At 50.5% G+C, this 19,962-nt stretch overlaps 1 protein-coding gene across 7 annotated transcripts in view; it reads right to left on the reverse strand.

Annotated features, from left to right (window-relative positions):
- Positions 1-19,962, reverse strand: part of TTC28 (tetratricopeptide repeat domain 28) — a 585,613-nt gene that overhangs the window by 38,200 nt on the left and 527,451 nt on the right. For all 7 annotated transcript variants that reach the window (XM_075898909.2, XM_089775262.1, XM_075898911.2 and 4 more), the window contains one exon: positions 10,241-10,385. In XM_075898909.2, the coding sequence (XP_075755024.2) occupies positions 10,241-10,385 (145 nt within the window). The remainder of the gene's footprint in view (positions 1-10,240; positions 10,386-19,962) is intronic.

Raw genomic sequence — 19,962 nt, forward strand, 5'->3', positions numbered from 1 at the left:
TACACCCACATCTTGAATACTGCATACAGATGTGGTCGCCTCATCTCAAAAAGATCTCTTGGCACTGGAAAAGGATCAGAAAAGGGCAACAAAAATGATGAGATGCTTGGAAGGGGTCCCATATGAAGAGAGATTAAAAATACGGGAACTTTTCAGCTGAGAAAAGAGGAGACTAAAGGGGGATGTCACAGAGGTCTATAAAATCATGACTGGTGTGGAAAAAGTGAATAAGGAAAAGTTATTTACTTGTTCCTATAACATAAGAACTAGGGGTCACCAAATGAAATTAATAGGCAGCAGGTTTAAAATCAAACAAAATGAAGTTTTTCTTCATGCAGTACACAGTCAATTCGTGGAACTCCTTGCCAGAGGACGTTGTGAAGACCAAGACTTTAACAGGTTTCAAAAAAGAACTAAATAAAGAAATAAATCCATGGAGGTTACGTCCCTCAATGGCTATTAGTCAGGATGAGTAGGAATGTTCTTTGTCAGAGGCTGGAAATGGATGACAGGAGAGGGATCACTTGATAAATACCTGTTCTGTTCATTCTCTCTAGGGCATCAGGCATTGGCCACTGTCAGCAGATAGGACACTGGGCTAGATGGACCTTTGGTCTGACCCAATATGGCCGTTCTTATATTCTTTTATCACAGGCAAATCTGACATACAGAATTATAATTAAGACACGATAAGTAATTCTTCCACTCTACTCTGCACTGATTAGGCCTCAACTTTATTGTGTTGAGTATTGTATGCTACATATCAGGAGGGATGTGGGAAAACTGGAGGAAGTCCAGAGAACAGGAACAGAAATGATGAAAGGTCTAGAAACCATGAGCTATGAGGGAGGCTGAAGGAACTGGGCTTGTTTAGTCTGGAAAAGAGAAGACTGAGAGGGGACTGTGACGGAGCATGCCAGCCCCGCACAGGAGAGGCAGTCCGGGCCGTGCTCTACAGCCAGCAGTCTGGGGTGATTTCTCCCTGCCCGGGCTGTTCAGCTGCCGTGCGCCCAGCCCGACCGAGGAACACGGCGCCCGGCGTCAGCGCGAAGCTGCCAGGGCATCCGAAATGTTGCTGCGGCAACGCCAAGCACTGCGAACGTGGGGGGAGGAGCCTCCGGGGACAGACGGGGTCACAGCCCTGGCGGGACTTTTAATAATGGCACCCGCATTAGAGAGAGGGGGAAGGAGGAAGAGAGCCTCCTCCTCCACAGGTCCTGGCAACAGGGACGAAAGACAGATCCGCGGACCAGGAACCATCCTACCCAACAGACCGAACGCACCTGCGGCCTGAAGGCTTGCGGTAAGGAAACCGTCCAGGGCCTCGGCCGCGGGGTAGCCCCGGGAAGGGCGGGGAAGGTATCGGCTCTGGGCAGAGCCCGGATGGGCTGGTGGGCTGACGAGCTGCAGTCTTGAACCCCGTCAGCCAGGCGGGGTCTCTCTAGATCCTAGCCCTTAAGGCCCTGGGCTGGGGCCCGTGAGTGGGGGCGGGCCCGGGCCCCCCTTCCCCTCCCTTCATACAAAGGGCGTGGAAAACGAAGACAGGCCACCCTGCGAGAAATAAGTGGATTTAATTAACTGCCCGGGGGAGTGACACGCGGGACACGTCACAGGGACATAACAACTGTTTTCAAATACCTAAAAGGGTGTCACAAGGAAGAGAGAGAAAAATTATTCTCCTTAATTATTCTCTGTGTGTGCAGAACTGGAGAGGGTTGCTGCACACACATGTAGCGGGAATTCTCCTTGCTGCCCCGTGCCTGTCATGCTCATGCCTCTTTATGTCCCACCCACGCTCTCTAGAGTGGAACACACCCACGTTCTGACCCTCTCTCTAGGGACTGACCTGCTTTGCCCCTTTCTAGATCCCTGGACTTAGGGCTAATTTCATTCTCTCTTTCCCATTGAACTGGAGGCTGCAGCATCTTCTTTTTGGGAGTGTCTCTTTCCCCTTTCCAAAATGTTCCTGGCCTGACTTGTCAAATGAAAACATAAGCCCCTCTGAGTAAAAAGGGGTTAGAGAGCAGCATGCAACGACTGGACCTACGTGTGCACAGCAACCAGGCAACCTGGGGAGAAAGGACTGGGGGGTGCATACATTAAGAGAGATGGTTTTGGTGCATATTATTGCTTGTGCCAAATTCTGCACACACAGTTCAGATGGGGCATCCCTGTCCTGACCCACAGCTCCCCCACCCTGGCCTTAGGCCTCTCCTGAGCAGATATTTTGAGTAGTGACATGCAGCAATTTTTAATGCTGTACTTTAGACTGAGGACACGTCACTGATGACTTGAAGAGTAACAGGAATCTCCAGTGGGATTCTCTAAGCTTAGCTCACAGATCACAGCAACAGTCCTAAGGCCTTCAACTCCCTTTGGCCGCCATCCACTGGTGGAGGCTGAGGCAACACCTATAAGGCTCAAAGGAGGAAGGCTAGACACACAAATAGTAGGCTAGACAGAGAGATGGCAAGAAACTTTCCCCTTTGAAATGGGAATAAAGTGGTGGAAGGAAAAAGAGATTTTCTTTTAAGAGAAGTTAAAAATAGTCACTGACCTCTTGCTGTTTTTCCTGGCCTCCTTGCAGTTCTATAGCTCACCCTGCTCCATTGACTGGAGACAAAGATACAGGGTCAGTCACTCTGACATCCAGCTGCCTCAGGAGCCTTCCTGAGAAAAATGTCCTCTCCATTCTGACATATTGTTTACAAGCACCAGCGGCTCCTTGAGGGAGGCCTCCCTCTGCACTCTGCCTATGGTGAACCAGCCTGCGTGCTCTGCAGCTAAATTTACCAGCTACGGCTCAGTCTTGCCTCTCTCTGCAGAGACCAAGTTGACAAGCAGTAGCTTCCCACCAGGGGGTTGTTGTTTTCCAGAAATGTTTTTTTTATATATATAGATTCCGTTTGACTTACTGCTCCGGGAGCTTTAGCTGCAGGCAACATAATGAGACTATCTAAGCCATAGTGACATGTGCCTAGCAGAATTCTCCATTTGTATGGAAAACCCCCAGGGCTTAATATTTTTTCATGAAAGCTGCATGTGTGTTAGGAAAACAGAAATAAAATTATGAGTCTCATTTGCATTTCACATGCCTCCAAGAGCTATTTTCAGGGGCAAGATTAAACAAAAAGAAGCTGTTCAGTGAAAACAATGGATGCAAAGGTTTGGGTGGCCACAGATCCTGTGCTCTGTGTCAGGCCAAGGACACAGCCCCCACTGGCTGCCATGGGGTTCCAGATCCCAGCACATGACGGAGGCTGGAAAGGCCACGTAATTGTTTGCCTTGGTGACTGGTGAATTGTTGGGAGTGTGACTGAGTCACTGGACACTGGCAGTGCAGTCAGCAGCTAAAATGCCAACAAGCTGCTGGCCTGGGGGGGCAAGGGTCCTCTTCTTAGCAGTCACTGCAGAATGGACATCAGAGATGAGCTGCCAATAAAGGGACTGGATATCTGGGCTACTGGCAGAGACAGAGCTCCCATCTGCTGGGGTGATGCATCAGTGATCTGCTGTGTCCATCCCAACACGTGATTCATTATTGTAACGCTGGGCAGCAGGCTCTGGCCTGCTCTGCAGCCCCTAGCCCAGGGACACAGTCACAGAATGCCCTGAGTCAGTCTCACAAAATTACAGCACAGAGCCCAAGCACAGTGCTCCTCAGGCTGCAGGGAAATAGCAGGAGCTAAGAACACCTGGAGACCCTGTTAGAGATCCACTCCCAGCCTATTTTAGTCCTCCTGACAATGGGTGAAGTGCAGTACCCAGATTCAGGACTTCGCAGAACCCAGCACAGAAAACCTGACTAGCAAATGGCTCCTCTCAAAGCCCTCTGAAGGTTGGGTTCCTTGCACTAAAACCATCATTGGTGATTCTACTGCCCTCTCTGGAAGCAGGCGCTGCCTTCCAAACTGTAGCCCATTGGGCTAACTTGCCTTTATTATATTTACTGCCTTGTCTTCACTGTGTTCTGTTTTCATTCTACTCAGCAGTTATGCAAGGAACCTCCAGGCTGGCAGCCTGTGAGATATTACCCTCCAGCAGTCCCTCTAAGGATTGGGGACCATGAATTTTGGCACAGACAAATGACCTATGGTCACCCCTGACTTTTGGGGAACTGAAAACAGAGCATGCAAAGGGGTTTTGACCATAATAATACCTACCAACCACCAAAACATCCAGAGATGGCTAGCCACACGTGTGCCTTGGCAACAAACTGATGTATCTGATAATAAGTTGAGATCATCAATATTCTAACTTATAGGAGAAGACAAGTTCAGCATTAGTACGGTGAGGAAATACAGATAAGGAAAAGAAGGGAAACTCCTAGTGCATATGCATTAGACATGGAAGCGTCAATGTAGCATCTAACAAAAGCTTCATCCCAGGCTAGGGGAAGTAGGAGGAGCTGTGGCCCCTGGCAGGTGCCGAATTGATGGTCACTGGTGATGAGAGGGAAGGTGAGGGTAAAGAAGAAAGTTTTGGGTTGTTCTGCATGGGACTGTGTGAGTATTTTATGGGCAGATGTAGACTAAGTAGTACCTCAATCTACCTCATTGAGTGGGGGTGTTTGTGACTGAGCTAACTACATGAATAAACCATCTATAAATATAGAATAATTCCTATAGAGAGAGGGTTGCAGCTGTGCACATAATAATTAAGAGTAATATTGGTCCTGATCTTGGGACAAATACATGCCAACCCTCAAAGTAGTAAGTGGGAATTCAGAAGTAATCAATGCAATTAGTCCATAATCTGCAGGTCAGGCTACAAACTCCTGGCCATACTCTCTAGGATTGACGTGCATTGTTACAGTGGTTTGGGTGAGCCAGGCATTGGGCCCAGGCTTATGGCAGTTACACCTCTAGTTATGAAATGCTTTGTACAGGCAGGACCAATGTGCCAGAAAAGCCCCACTCTCTGAAGTAACCCTGAATCTCAGAGGCTTGCTGGGGTGGTTGGGAATTGTTTCTTTTTTCATATGGCCAGAACTGTGGTCCAGCACAGTCATGTGTCTCTTCTCCTTGCTGTCCCAGCGTTAGAAAAGAGCCTTAATGTTTGAAAAATTATCCTCATCTTGTCTGCCTAGAGACACAAGAAGGGAGAGCTGGACCCTGTATTTGCCCTGTTGACTGATTGCTTTGTGACACTGGAACCTGCTTGGAGGATCTCAGACCTCAGGTGGGCTGACGTTATGGGTATGACGTAACTCTGTACTTAGCACAGCCTGCTATTAATGCACTGCCAACTAGCTGTATAAAGAATAAACTCCACAGTTCAGACAATCTCTCCCTCTCTGTCAGGCTGCCATGGAACCAGATCCACACCTTCTTGAGGAATTTGGAATAGCTGAAATCACAGGAACAACAAATACCTTCGATAACCAAAAGCTTCAGGGGGTAGCTGAGTTAGTCTGTACAGGAAAAACTTAACCAACAAATAGTCTGGTAGCACTTTACAGAGTAAAAAAACATATAGCTCAGTGTTTCTTAAACTTTTTAAGACTGAGGAACACCACAATATTTTTTTTATGAGGAAAACCAAGGATTTTTAGCTGAGAAAAAAAAAGTTGGGGTGGGGGGGAGAGGAAAGATGGGGGGGGGGGAGTTACTGACGGAAAAAGGGCTGGGGAAAAGTAATTGGGGAAAAAAATGTCACCCGCCCCTTTAAGGGCAGCCATTTTGAATTCTGTTATTCTCTGTGGCACACCTCCCACTGCCTCGCGGCACACCGGTGTGCCTCGGAACACAGTTTAAGAAACACTGATATAGATGGTATAATGAGCTTTCATGGGCACAGCCCACTGTGTAGATTCTTGCATGTAGACCCTTCCTATCTAATTGCTATCCTATTATCCTTATCTGCTTCTTTTAACTATCCAATCTTTAGGTACTTATAAGGTTACCAGTTCTGCCTGCTTGTTTTTCCCTTTGATATTTTCATACCCTCTGCTCCTTGTTTCCTGCCCCCTTCTTTTTTTCCTTCCCCCCTTTCCCTTCTCCCCTATTTATTTTGGGTCTGCAAATCCTAAACTCAAAACTCCGGTCATCTGAAGAAGTGGGCTGTGCCCACGAAAGCTCATGACACCATCTACATGTTTTGTTAGTCTATAAAGTGCTACCAGACTATTTGTTGTTTGATAACCAAGTACAACTTGATACAGAGACTTTCTGTGGACCACGGATGCCCCTGGTGGACAACACATTTTAAGGTGCCTGAACAGCGAAGGATCAGCAGTGGAACACAATGAATGGATAGTCTGGTCTCTAAATGTCAAACAGCTCATTGGGAGTTAGTAGCTAGAGTGAGAAATCTCTGGTGACACCCACACCCAAACCACACCTTCCCACAAGCCCTGCTGGGGGCAGGGTTGGCTGCTTGGCCAGCTCCCAGAAATGCTGTCCATTACTGCCCATCAGACAGACAGCTTATCAGAAATCACCCTCCCACCCTATCAGTCCTGAATCTGTCCACACCTCACTACAAATATCTCAACCAGGGGCAAATCAAGCCTGGAGGCAGCCCCAGGCTCCTGCCCTTCTCCTGCAGGCTGTTTGGAAAGGAACAGGATATCTGAGCAGCACCCAGCGATCACAGCAAATCCAAAGTGTTACGGAGGCACAGGAAGGCTGTTCCTGGGACTGTCTCTTTCTGGCCCAAGAGACTGTGGCAGAGAGAGAGATGCTGGTCCAATAGATGAGCTGTGACTCCAATGGTCTGGAAAACTCAGCAGGCCTCCCCGCTGCTCCTAGTCGCAATCTGTCAGCACTGCAGGTGCAAACGGCTCGCCAGGTCCCTTTGCACACAGTGTGCCTCTCTTGCAAGTTTTCTGGTGCGGCAGCTTAAAGCTGAAGCCCTTTCTCTTGAGAGGATCAGACTGAAGCTGATGTAATGTTTCATGATGGTTCATGTACACAACAATACTATGCACTTCTCATAGAGAAGTGCAAGTGTGGCTGCCTTGCTGACAGCAAAGGACAGCATGTTTCAAGGAAACTGCCAAGGCGGTGCTTTCCCCTTAAGCAAAAATTAAATCAAAGAGCAGCATTACGCCCATGGTGAAATATTATTCCATTCCGCTTTTCAGATTCCCAGAGCCAGGCCCTTAATAGCATCACGGCTGCTAAACAAAGACAGTTGTTCAAATAATTATGAGCCCTGCATAAAGGAGCTAACCTCTTTAGTCTTGAAGTGTCTGTGATGTATAATCTCAGACTTTTGTTTTCAATACTTTCACTGAAAAGCTGCAAAACAGAATAGTTCTATAGTCTGGCTAGGAAACCTGCAGCTGGCTTCCCAGCTCTGCTCACTTTGACAGTGCAGCACTGCCCTCTAGTGGCAGCGAAATCTGGGTAACCAATCAGTACAGCTATCTCAGGCTTTCATATAGAATTAAGACCTGTAGGAAAAAGAAACATGGGGGAGGGGGATTCTGCCGTTCACAGGCTCCCTGCTTCTCTTAGGGAAGGGGTGTCACTACATGGAGTAACAAAAATGCAGCAATCAAATCCCTCCCACAAGAGAATCCAGGAATTCAGATGAGAGAACAGTGCACCTCACTCAGCAGCAACCCTGGAGTCTGTGTGATCTGTCCCTCGCAGCGACTGCTCCCACTCACTGCAGATTGGTCGGGCCCTTTAACAGCACGTGGATGTAGCAATGAGGCCACTTGGCGAGGTTCTACTTGTCATCCGTGTCCTGTTCAGCTCCTGCTCTCCTGCAGCTCTCCCTGAACTGTACACTCACGGTCAGCCTGAGCATGTCCAGAAACCCCACACCTCACCTGACTGACAGCAGCATCCTGTCTGATCTCCAGCCTGTGCCCGCAGCCTCCCCCTCACCTCACCACAAGCCTCCCCTGCCTGTGCCCAGGCTAGCACTTTCCTACTGGCTATGCCAGGCTCTTGTTGTAACACAAAATCGCAGGATGGTGGAGAACAGAGAGGTGGGTGAGGCTTTCAGACCTTTCTATGTCCAGAAGCCTAAGGAAACCGGGGCTGGCAGCACATAGGAGAATGCAGGCTCTGGGGAACAGGATGGGGATTCACTGACACTGTCTGTACAGCAGCAGTAAAAGGAAGGGAGAGCTACATGGTGGGGTTATAACTTGTAGGGCTTTGCAACAGGCACGGAGCGTAAATCCAGACAAGCTAGCAGGGCCCACAAGAACCCTCTGGCAGAGTGCAGCCTACAGCTCTGGTCTCCTTTCTTGGAAGGACAGAGCTCAGACTGAGAGGGCATGGTGAGGACCATTGGGTTTGGGCTGGGGTTAGGGAAAAGGAACCGGCTTTGGCCTCTCTCAGCCTCAACAAAGGGAATTCTGGCGCAGGAGGTGCATCTGAAAGGAGAGTTGCAGGAAGGCTGGGGGAGCCACTATAGAAGTTAGTCCTGGGACGTACAAGGTCAGTGGGCTGAGGGGTAGGAGCTAAGAGCAGTGACTGGCTAGGTGTCAGCACTTCCATGGCATGGTGCAAACAGCAGCATCCACCTGCACAGCCCAGGAGACGGGGAAGTGATCATCCACGCAATGCTGATTATTGGTTATGTTTGAGACAGCACCTAGCCTGTCCCTCGAGATGAATGAAGTAGAAATGCAGAGCAAGGCATGGACCCTGCCTCCAGAGCTTACAGGCCAAATATATAGCACGCAGGTGGGGCACAGCAAAAATCCTGCACATGTGCAAAGAGGTCAGGAAATGACTAGAAAAAAAGCTTCTTATGTCAACCTTATTGTAACCCCTTTGTGCTGGCCTGCTTGCCGTAGACTCCATGTTTAACCTTGAGTGCCAATTCTCTCCTATACTAATTCAAGCCCTTTCAGTGTTCGAAAACGGGCAGAATCCATTGCCCCAGAGAGGGGAAGAGACTTTCACATGGTCATGCAGCAAGTCACTGGAAGAGCTGGGATGAGAATCTGGGCCCCTGACCCCTCGCCCAGAGCCACTATCCCCAGTGGCATCAGAGGTCTGGTTAGCCTGGGAGCATTCACTTCCATGCCAGCAGCGTGATGCCTTGTGACAGTCACTCTGCTGCATATGGCAACCGCAGCACCAGGTGGCACCTTTCCAGTTCTCTGTATGTGTTTAACTGATGCATGGAACATGCGCCATACATACAGCATGCAACAAACCCCTCTGCATGAGACACTCCACGCATCCCAGATACCCTGCCATGGAGCACCCTGGCTCTGAACACATGTAGCAGAAACTGACAGGCTCAAGTTGGGTAGCACAAACCTTAAAAGCTCTGGAGAGGGTGTCTGGTAAAAGAACAATATGGGGAGCACTGAGGAATCTAAGACGATAGCAGTGGCCAGCCCCTCTCTTGCCTCTTCACAGAGAAGCTCTGCCCAGGACGGTTAGCACTCAGAGGATGCCACATTTATCGGCTCCCTTAGACAGGAGGCGTGGGGGCTCTGCTGGGATCTCACAGTCAAACAGGCCTGAGCTCTTAATGTGAGAGCCAGGCTGGAACCAACCTGCAGCAGCTCCAGTGTGTGGATCACTCGGTAACCAATTGCCCTTCTTTTCCAGGACGCATCTCTGGCCTAGCCCCTCTCTTGGTGGGGCAAAACATATGGTTTATGCTGTGGTGCACTCAGGGACAGGCCATACCCATACCCAAGACCTCCTGGAACAGACAATCCTCCAGGGAAACCTGCAAGCCCAAACTCTGACTCTCAGTGTTTCTGACAGCGCCCCAGCTTGGGGGAGTGAATGCCTGAATGCAGCTGTGCAAGCAGCCCCAGGCAGTGCAAAGCTCCGACAGGATGCTGGGCAGAGAGCTCTCTTCCTGATGGATGCTCCAAGTGGGCAGGATTCACGTTCTGTCTGGGAACATGTCACCAGAGGAGGCAACAGTGAATGGACCTGGCTGGAGAGTCTGGGACATGGAGGCACTCTTCACCCTAAGCATGGGCAGCACTGGCATCACCAGCGCCAGCTTCCCCACCACTGGGGCACTCCCCAGACAGAGTGCTCTTGGCCTCTCTGTTGTGGTTGTCTTGTGGCAGTGCTGGGCTTGGTGACATGTCTCCCAACTGGGCTGAGACCCAGCAAACTCATTCCCTGTAGGGCCCACCCCTGCAGGCACTGCTCCCTGACAGGATTCAGTCCTGCAAACTCCATATGACCCTCCCCTGAGTGAGGCAGGCGCCCAGCTGGGCCAGGCCAGAACCAGGCACCCAAAGGTGAAAGGTTCGGTGCTTCGTTCCCAAGCCCTGTGCTATCCAGCCACTTACCCCTTCCATGGGACCAATCAGCAGGTCATAGAGCGCGCGTAGTGGGGCTTTGGCCAACATGCTTTGCCTCCTGGGAAGAGAGGCTGCTCCATCCTTCACAGGGCACATGGTGCTGCTGGCCAGGCTGCTCATGCTCTGACAGCTCCTGTGGACAGACAAGAGGGAGAGGTTAACTGCAGTCTCCTGGAGCTCTGTGCCCTGGCATCCCCATGGACAGGCTGGTGCTCCCGGAGCAGCTTCCCCCCACTCCAGTCTCACAGCACAGAGAACAATGAGAGAAACTGCAGGGTGAAGCAGCTGCAGACAACAGCTTACATTTCTTTGAAGACTCCAGTGTCCCAACATGCTGTGCAAAGTGTTTAATGACATACTTGTGTGGAGCGATTGTGTGCAGAGAACATAAGACCCATTACAACTCGCCTGCAGCCGCAGGAAGATTTACACTGGCGCTAGCTAGGCACCAATTAATCTGGGATGGCATCAAAAGGCAAATGCGACAAAGGGAGGGCCGGGCAGACTCCTGTGCTTGCTGCCCTACACAGCGTGGCCCTATATAGAGGAAACCTCCCCAAGGGAGCACCGCTGGGAGCCAGCAAGCTGCTGACTTGGCGCTGCAATTAGACCCAGCAGCATCCCTCCACTGAGAACAGATGAACATCTCCCAAAGCCCAGGCAGGCAGCACAGCCCAGGGGGAGACCCACAACCCTCACACTTCTTGTGTTGTCCAGGGCTCAGCACAGCTTCGTAGGGGAGGGGGCATTTCTCCACCAGGCCCAGCAAAAGCACAGGAATTTGTCCTGAAACAGCGGCAGGATTTACACAGGTCCATGTACCCACTTGTCCAGGGGGCCAGCAGGGAGGAACAGGAGGGAGCAGACACCAGACATGGACCTCCCAGGGGTCAGTGAATGGACTTCTCAGGCCTGTTCTACTTTTCAGAGGGGAGTTAAGGGCTCGGCTTCCCCACCCCAGTGCTCATGCTCCAGCCTGACATACTACAGCAGTGTTTCTTAAACTTTTTAAGACTGAGGAATACCAAGGATTTTTTGTTGAGGGGAAAAAAAACCAGACTCGTGAGGCAGCCATCTTGAACTCTGTTGTTCTCCACGGCACACCTCCAACTGCCTCGGAACACAGTTTAAGAAACACTTCACTACTGCTTCCTCCTACAGCAGTGCAGGACAAAATGCAGCTGACCCCTCAATCCCTGGCCCTGGAGGTGTGTTCCCTGGCTGCTATTCCATCTTTGCCACCTCATTCCAATTCTCCGCTGCTGCCCCCAACCATTAACCAGACATTTACAGCTGCTCCCTCTGCACCAGCTCACCCAGCCCTGAGGTTGGTTGCAAAGGTCCAGAGCTGATCACTGCTCCTGCCCCAAAGCTGGCACCCAAAGCTGCCCCATAGTGCCCCTTCTCTCCAGACAGGCAGCAGGAGCCAGTCACTGCTGGCCCTATTCTCAGTCACATTTCTCAGCATGCAGTGACCTCTGGAAGCTGGGAGCCTGACATGACCACTCTGACTGGCACTCAGCTGCCTCAGCTCCCCTTTCACTGCAGAAGGAAGCGGAATAAGGGAATTGCCTGTGCTCCTGATGGGCAGCAGCTGCTCCGGGTGCAAGACATGGACGGAGCTCAAGAGGGGACAGGCGCTCTGCCTGAGCCTTCCCACCACCTAACAAAGAGCACAAACGATCTTTGGAACCACTGGGTTTGGCCAGGCCAGGCGGAGTCCCAGGAAGGCTCTCTTTCCCGGCCACAAGTGTGTGGCTCTCTTTCCCAGGCACAGCCCAGAGCCATAGTACTCACGGTTTGGCCAGCAGCACAAGCGATACCTACCCAGTAGCCATCACTGAGGGCCAAGGATGAACCATCCCCTTGCTGGGGTTGTGAGTGACCCTACCCAGCATGGTGAGAGGGAACCCAGCAAGATACTCACTCTCCTCCTGCTGGCCTTCCCACACTGCTCATGCTGAGACCACAGGGCTGGACGTCTCCATGTGCCCCATGACCTCTCTGACAAACACTCCCCCGTGCTGCACAGGCATAGGGTCCGTCCCCCAAACACCCCCACCCTGCACCCTATGGGCACACAACCAAACACCTGTCCTCCCGCCCCATGCTGTTTGGGCACAGGGCACCTCTCTTGAAGCCCAGTCCACCCAGCCACCCCAAGGGTAGGCAGCATGTCTGCCAAACAAGCCCACATACACCATCTCCTGGGCATTCAGAGCTGCTCCCTCGGCACTAGCTGGCCTACGGACAGGCACACAGCAACTCCATCGGACGCATCCCGCATGCTCCCCCAGGGTATGTAACACCTATGCCTCAAAACACCCTCCTTGACCCCTGCCAGACACCAGCCCACTGTGTGATGCCAGCATGTTCCCACGGGCCATCGGTGCCCCATTCTCACAGCCATGGAACAACTGTACTGTCCCCAACCGTTTCCCCAGCACTCTGAGGCTGCTGTGGTCACCCAGGGGCTAGGCAGAACTGTAACAACCGCTTAACCATGACTGTGGAGTCACCATCAGTGCTGCTGAACAGCAAAAGACAACAAGTCCCAACACACAAACCAGCTTCCTAGGAAGGAAGCAAATGTCCACACAGCACCATGGGCCCATGCCTGGCTGTACAGAGCTGCTGCAGTCACCATCCAGCTCATCTTCTGGCCAGCTGCTAAGATCACAGAATCCCAGAGCTCAGAGACCTCAGGAGTCATCAAGACCTGCCTCCTACCCAAGACAGGACCAACCCCAACTAAATCAACCCAGCCAGGGCTTTGTCAAGCCAGGACTTATACACCGCTAGGGATGGAGATTCCACCACCATCCTAGGGAACCCAGCCCAGTGCTTCACTGCCCTCCCAGGGAAATAGTTTTTCCTAATATCCAACCTAGACCTTTCCCACTATAACTTGAGCCCATTGCTCCTTGTTCTGCCACCTGTCACTACTGAGAACAGCCTCTCTCCATCCTCTTTGGAACCTCCCTTCAGGAAGTTGAAAGCTGCTATCAAATCCCCCCTCACTCTTCTCTCCTGCAGACTAAATAAGCCCAAATCCTTCAGCCTCTCCTTGCAGGTTATGTGCTCCAGCCCCCTCATCAATTTGGTCACCCTCCGCTGGACCCTCTCCAATGTGTCCACATCCTTTCTATAGTGGGGGGCCCAGAACTGGACACAATACTCCAGATGTGGGCTCACCAATGCCAAATAAAGGGGAATAATCACTTCTCTAGATCTGCTGGCAATGCTCCTCCTAATGCACCCTAATATGCCATTAGCCTTCTTGGCTACAAGGGCACAATGTTGACTCATCTCCAGCTTCTCATCCACTGGAATCCCCAGGTCCTTTTCTATTGCTTAGCCATTCAGTACCCAGCCTGTAGCAATGCTTGGGATTCTTCTGTCCCAAGTGCAGGATTCGGCACTTGTCCTTGTTGAACCTCATCAGATTTCTGTTGGCCCAATCCTCTAATCTGTCCAGGTCACTCTGGACCCTATCCCTGCCTGCAAATGTATCTTCCTCTCCCCCTAGCTTAGTGTCTTTTGCAAACTTGCTGAGGGTGCAATCCATCCCCTCATCCAGGTCATTAATAAAGGTGTTGAACAAAACTGATCCCAGTATCGACCGCCAGCCAGACATCGAGCCGTTGTTCACTACTTGGTGGGCCTGAAAATTTAGCCAGCTTTCTATCCACTTTATAGTCCATTTATCCAATCCATACTTCCTTAACTTGCTGGCCAGTATACTGTGGGAGATAGCATCAAAAGCCTTGCTAAAGTCAAGGTATATCACATCCTTCCCCATGTCCATAGAACCAGTTACCTTGGAGGCAATCAGGTTGGTCAGGCACGACTTGCCCTTGGGGAATCCATGCCGACTGTTCCTGATCACTTTCCTCTCTTCCAAGTGCTTCAAAATGGATTCCTTCCCCCCCTTCACTTCACCTCTCTGATTGCTCTGGGCCCACTTCTCAGCCACCTCATCCAGACTACCAGGTCTTGGGCTCTTGTCTAGCTTCAACAGGAAACTTGTTTCTGGGCACTAAGCTTAAAATAACACTACGCTACACACTGGGACTGCAAAGTCTTTATTCAAGTTTCTTTTGGAACACAGAAACTGAAGAGTTTGTCACCGTCTCTTCACAGGGCTGCCTAATGCTGAGCGTTCCCATTTCTCTGTGCAGGTCACACATCCAAGGAATGACAGTGACAAAAGCCAGAACTGGGAAGTATTCATACCCAGAACATCAAAACCTAAGTAAGTCCCTACTGCACAGGCCAATCAACCCAATAACACACATTACTGCCACCTCTGTGCCTAGCAACATTTTTCTTAGTCGCTAATATGCCCTGCCAAGAATGAAATTTGTGTACCTGGTATGTTTTCTCACATACACGCTAGGCTAGTGTGTCGGTAAAGCACAGAATCAACACATTACACTCCTCCTGCCCCTGAGAAATTCCTCAACTCATGGGCTCTGACTAACAAAGGTGGACTGCCCCCGGGGACCCTGGAAAAATGTCTCCCTGCTGCAGCACAGGACTGGATTTGCTCTCACTCCGTAGGACCAAAGTTCCCTGTAAGCTGCATGGCTATTTTCTGAGCCCCGCTCACAGGTTCAGAACTCCCGTGCAGGCAGGGAGCTCAGCTGACCGGCAGGGGGAGGGCTGTCCCACTAAGCAGCAGCTTCAAATGGGAGTTCAAGAGCAGGTAAGGAGAGAAGATAAAGAGGGAATAAATGGCTGGAGGAGGGAAGGAGAGAGTAAATGACTGGGGAGGAATGACAGTCAGAGGGGAAGGTAGTTTGGAGAGTTCTGTCTGTACAAAGAGAGGCAGAGGCAGAGACTGAAACCCAGCACTTTACTCAATCCTCCTGGGAAGGGGCTGACTACATGAGGTAAGTGGGGGACAGAGGGATGGGTGGGTGCTGGCACTGGGGTAAGGTGGAGGTAGGGGAAGTTTGTGTTGTGTCCTGGGGTGAGGTGGAGTAGGAGTGACAAGTTTGTTTCTGCTGTGTGTTCTGTGGGCTAATTGTGCCTGAAAGTTTGAGAAGCAGAATTTTATCCCAGCCCCAGCTGATAGTACAGGAGTAGGTAGGGAAAGGGGGTAGGTGGGTGTTGGTACTGGAGTGAAGTGGAATCAGGGGGGAGTGAGTTTGTGCTGTGAAGTGGGGGAGTTGTGGATAATTTATTTGTGCTTTAGCTGGGAGTTAGGACAAGACAGACTGCTGATGCCTGCTACTTTGAGAAGCAGGATTTTATCCCAGCCCCCACCTGGATACCCCCACAGGGAGGTGGGGGAGAAGGGGTGCTGGCATCTGTGTAGTGAGGTGGAGGCAGGGGACAGTTTATTTGGGGTGTCCCTGACTCACTAGCTGGCAGCCCAGGGCAGTCCTCTCTGTTTGGCTGGGAAGCAGGTTGCATGGGTTGTGTGTGTATACCAGGAGGAAATTTGCATGATTGCATTTCAAACAAAAGTTTAAATAGGTGTTAATGGCTTAAGGTAAGAAAGAAAAAGATTTTTTTAACAGATTTTTTTTGGAATATTGCAGATATCTAAAATTCTAACCTTAATGATTTTTAAAATCCTGTGTTACTATGTGGCAGAGTTCTGGCTCTTATGAGTGAGAAGTAGCCAGTACTAGGTGTGATGCTAGTTGTTTTATAGGATGAAACCTTATTTGCAAGCTCTTTGAAACTTGCATCTGTCTACAAATCTTGAAGCCATGTGTTAATTTGCTCTGGGGCTTCTAACTCTTTGAGTTGATGACACACACAAGGTAAAAGCTTCAAACCAGGAGAACTTTTATCTGTTTTTACAGGTCTCTTTCACTTGTTCTTGTATAGCATGGATCCTAAACATTCCTCAGAGAAACCATATGAGCCTTAGTGAATGCCTTTTACTCTCCTTTCCAGTATCAGTAAATATTATATTAGTCATGCTCTCCTTGCAAATACTATTTCTAGTTGACTCATGGTTTGTTTAGCGACTCAAAGATGAGCTATGTGTGGATAATATGGATTCTGGTGTGTTTACTAGGTTGAGCTATTAGAAAGGATGATGTTAACTATCCCTTGTTTAATATATTTTCTTCCACACACACAGACTGCATTATATATTTGTATCTATCTATGTGTATGTATGTTTTTGTTTGTATTGGTGGTGCACAGCGCACACACTCTCTTAATATTAGTGCTGCACATAAGAAATTTCAACCTGCCCAAAAGAAAATTCAGCCCGCTCAAGTATAGAAAATGTTGCTGCTGGGGACACTGCACATCTCTGGTCTGGAGGGGAAAAAGGAGCTGGTGGTGGGTGGGGCCGTGGGGGAAGAAGCAGAATGGAGTGGGGCTGTGCGTGGAATGGGGGTGGGATTCCAGACAGAAGAGTTGAAGGTTGGGCTTTGGTTCTGGCATGGGGAAGAGGAAGGGGGAGCAGGTCCTAGGACACTAACTGGCTGCTGTGATTAACACCTCTGACTCCTCAGATCACAGCCATGTGCCTGGGGCTGGCTGCACTCCATTTGCACACAGACAGATGGACAGATGGATGGAAGGCTGGTTCTCAGCACTAACTGCACTTTACACTCATGGCCTAAGGGGAGATTTTTCAAAGGCCCAAATGGCATTTAGGATCCCTAACCCAGGGTCCTATTGGCACTCTGAGACACTGACCACTCCCTCGTTCCCTGTCCTTTTACACAGAGGAGAGTCTGCTTGTGCCTGGAATGCCACATATTTGCTCGGGGATCGGGATATGCCTGCAAGTTGCTTGACTGTGTTCACAACTGCCCATTTGTGTGCAGTTGCAACCACTAACACAAATATAAGTGCAAAGTTGTGCACAGAATTGTCTTCTCAACATTCCACAGAAAGGTGACCTAAGTCAGCCTCACAGCCCCGGAATGAGGGAAAGAGGGATTTTTCCTCTTTCCAGGGTCCCACTTCTACATCTCCAAGCTCTGCAAGGCTGGGATGTCAGCTTCTTCGGGGTGGATGGGTGTAGAGGGCCATCAGACAACTAATGTCCTGCGATTGCAGAAGCAGCTGTGTGCCAGCAGGTGGCACTAGTATTCTCTCTCTCACCACGAAATAGAACAACAGACATTTATTGCAAGAAGCTTGATTACTTTAATCAGCGAAGTCTCCATCCTGAAAGGGTTTTGCAGCCAGGCAGCCTTGGATTTATCAGCTTACCACTGAGATGGGTTTTTATGAGTCCAAAGCCAAAGGAGTAACATCAGTGGTTCACTTTCCAAACCCTGGCAGTGGCTGGGCATCAGGAAGAGAAAGAACAAATCCACGCAAGGGGAGAAAAGACAAGACTCTTTTGTGCATGACATGCACAGGCCTGGCACCTGCTGTCAACTTCCCCCCTTCATGTGCACACATACTCCCACCGAGTAGCTCTGGGTGTGTGGATGATTTAAATTCAGTGAAAAGGCCTGGACAAGTGTCCCATTTACAAGGCCCCAATGCCACTTTCCTCCAGCTGCTCTTGCTGCTGCCAAACAGTGGGTCTGAGCAGTAGCACTCCTGGCCTTGCAGTATAGTGAGCTCTCTCCCAATGTCCACAACCATCCCTCAGCCCTGCACTGACTCGGCCGAGTTGCTGATCTCATCCTTTGCACGAGGGGGTCCTGGCCATAGGAAGAACGCAAAAGGGAGAGAACAAGACATGGCTACATATCGGCATCACTGTTCCTGCCCTGAAATGGGCCTTTCAAGCGCCCTAGAGGAAAGGGGAGAGATCAAATTCGGCACCTGCCAGTGCTCTGCTCTACGGCAGGCTCAGGAGGGACTGACTGCAGTGCGCCTACAGGAAAGACTAGCAAGGACGCCCGGGGAGGAGGAGAGGATCACACAGGGAACATCTAAGACAAGGCTGCTGATCTCCCCTCCACACACTCAGACCAGACACCCCTCAGGATTCCAAGTAAGTCAGACAACATTCATGGGCCCAGCACAACTGGTCTGCACAGATCCCTCTGTCCTCTCCATGCACAGCCCTTTGTTGCAATGTCAGGTGCTGACCTGGGAGAGGGGGCCTAGCCAGACTGGCACAGGGCACTGGCCCCACTCACTTTGCTTCCAGGCCTGGGCCCGGAATCAAGTTGATGTGACAGGATTCCAGCAGCCACTAGAGCCCCCCTGGGCTTCCTGAGAAAGTGATTCATAGACTCATAGACTTTAAGGTCAGAAGGGACCATTATGATCATCTAGTGTGACCCCCTGCACAGTGCAGGCCACAGAATCTCAACCACCCCTCCTAGAATAATCCTCTCACCTATATCAAAGATATTGAAGCCTTCAAATACTTTGAAGGCCCCAAGATGCAGAGAATCCTCCAGCTGTGATCTGTACCCCATGCTACAGAGGAAGGTGAAAAACCTCCAGGGCCTCTGCCAATCTACCCTGGAGGAAAATTCCTTCCCGACCCCAAATATGGCGATCAGCTAAACCCTGAGCATGTGGGCAAGACTCACCAGCCAGACACCCAGAAAGTTCTCTATAGTAACTCCTATCATCCCTCCATTGACCTATTCCCACTGATTCAGGGTGGAGGGGGGTCTTAGACAGGGCACACGGGGTGGTTTGCTATTCTACTGGATCAGGGTGTGTGTAATGAGATCATCAAGGGGATGCTGAGCATTTCTAGTGCTCCAGGTGGAAACTCTGCCCCCTCCTCCATATCTCCTTACTAGGAGGAAGCCAGGTCAGCACCTGGTCACAGTGCTCATGTTTCTCCCAGCATCTGCAAGCTGACTCACTGCACATGTAACCCCATGAGACTCACTTCACACACAGGAGGATGCACTTGGCTTCCATGTGACAGAGACACTGAGACACCACGGGACTGACTTGCACCGTGAGCACACTGACATAAAATAAAGGCACCTCCTGCCATCTCTGGCCATAGCCCGTGTGGAAAACAAGCAAGCAAAGGGTCCCAGCATCCCCCAAGGAACGCTGCCTTCTTGACCCCCAACTGGGGCCCATTTCATCATTGCTGGGGAACTCTGAATGGGTGAAATGGAGACTGAGAGGCGAAATGGACAGTGCTAGTGCCAGCATGTCAGACACAGGTTCACATCTGGGTGAGAAGCCACTGTCCCAGCTGACATGGTCTAGCAGTCACACTGAACACTACAAGCTCATCTAACTCCTCTTTCCAGCTGGGAAGGAGTCCTGCCCTCTGAACTCAGTTGCTGTGTGGAAGCCAAAGATCTAGTGGCAGCTCGTGAGGGCTTATTTCAGTTCCATGCAGCAGCAGCGACCCAAATCTTACTAAGATTAGGGCTTCAGTTTCACTTACAACACAGAGATAGGACTGGCTGAGATCTGAGCAAGTTCTAAAGATGTAGAAAATGAACAAAGATTGGGCAGCCCGTGTACAGTGCTGTATTTTTCCCAGCCAATTAGGGCTATAGTTAAAACTAATGGGAAGCAAATGTTTCCAGGAGAAACTACAGTCAGCAAACAGAGAGCTCTACACTCCATGCCTCTGGGGCAAAGACATCAGTCCATCTGCAGAATGGCTACTCATCCAGAAAAGCACGCATATCAGGTGTGTGTGCGAAAGGTTGAAAGCACCCTCCATAGTCCCCCAAGTAAGCATGCTTGGGCCAGCCAACGGAAGGCAGGAACAGACTACTGCCTGAGCCTCCCTCCCCCAAGCTTAAGCCAGCCGGGGAAAGGCTGGGGCTGATTTC

The sequence above is a fragment of the Pelodiscus sinensis genome, chromosome Z (genome assembly GCF_052426305.1).
Source record: "Pelodiscus sinensis isolate ZL-2025 chromosome Z, ASM5242630v1, whole genome shotgun sequence".
Taxonomy (NCBI): Eukaryota; Metazoa; Chordata; order Testudines; family Trionychidae; genus Pelodiscus; species Pelodiscus sinensis.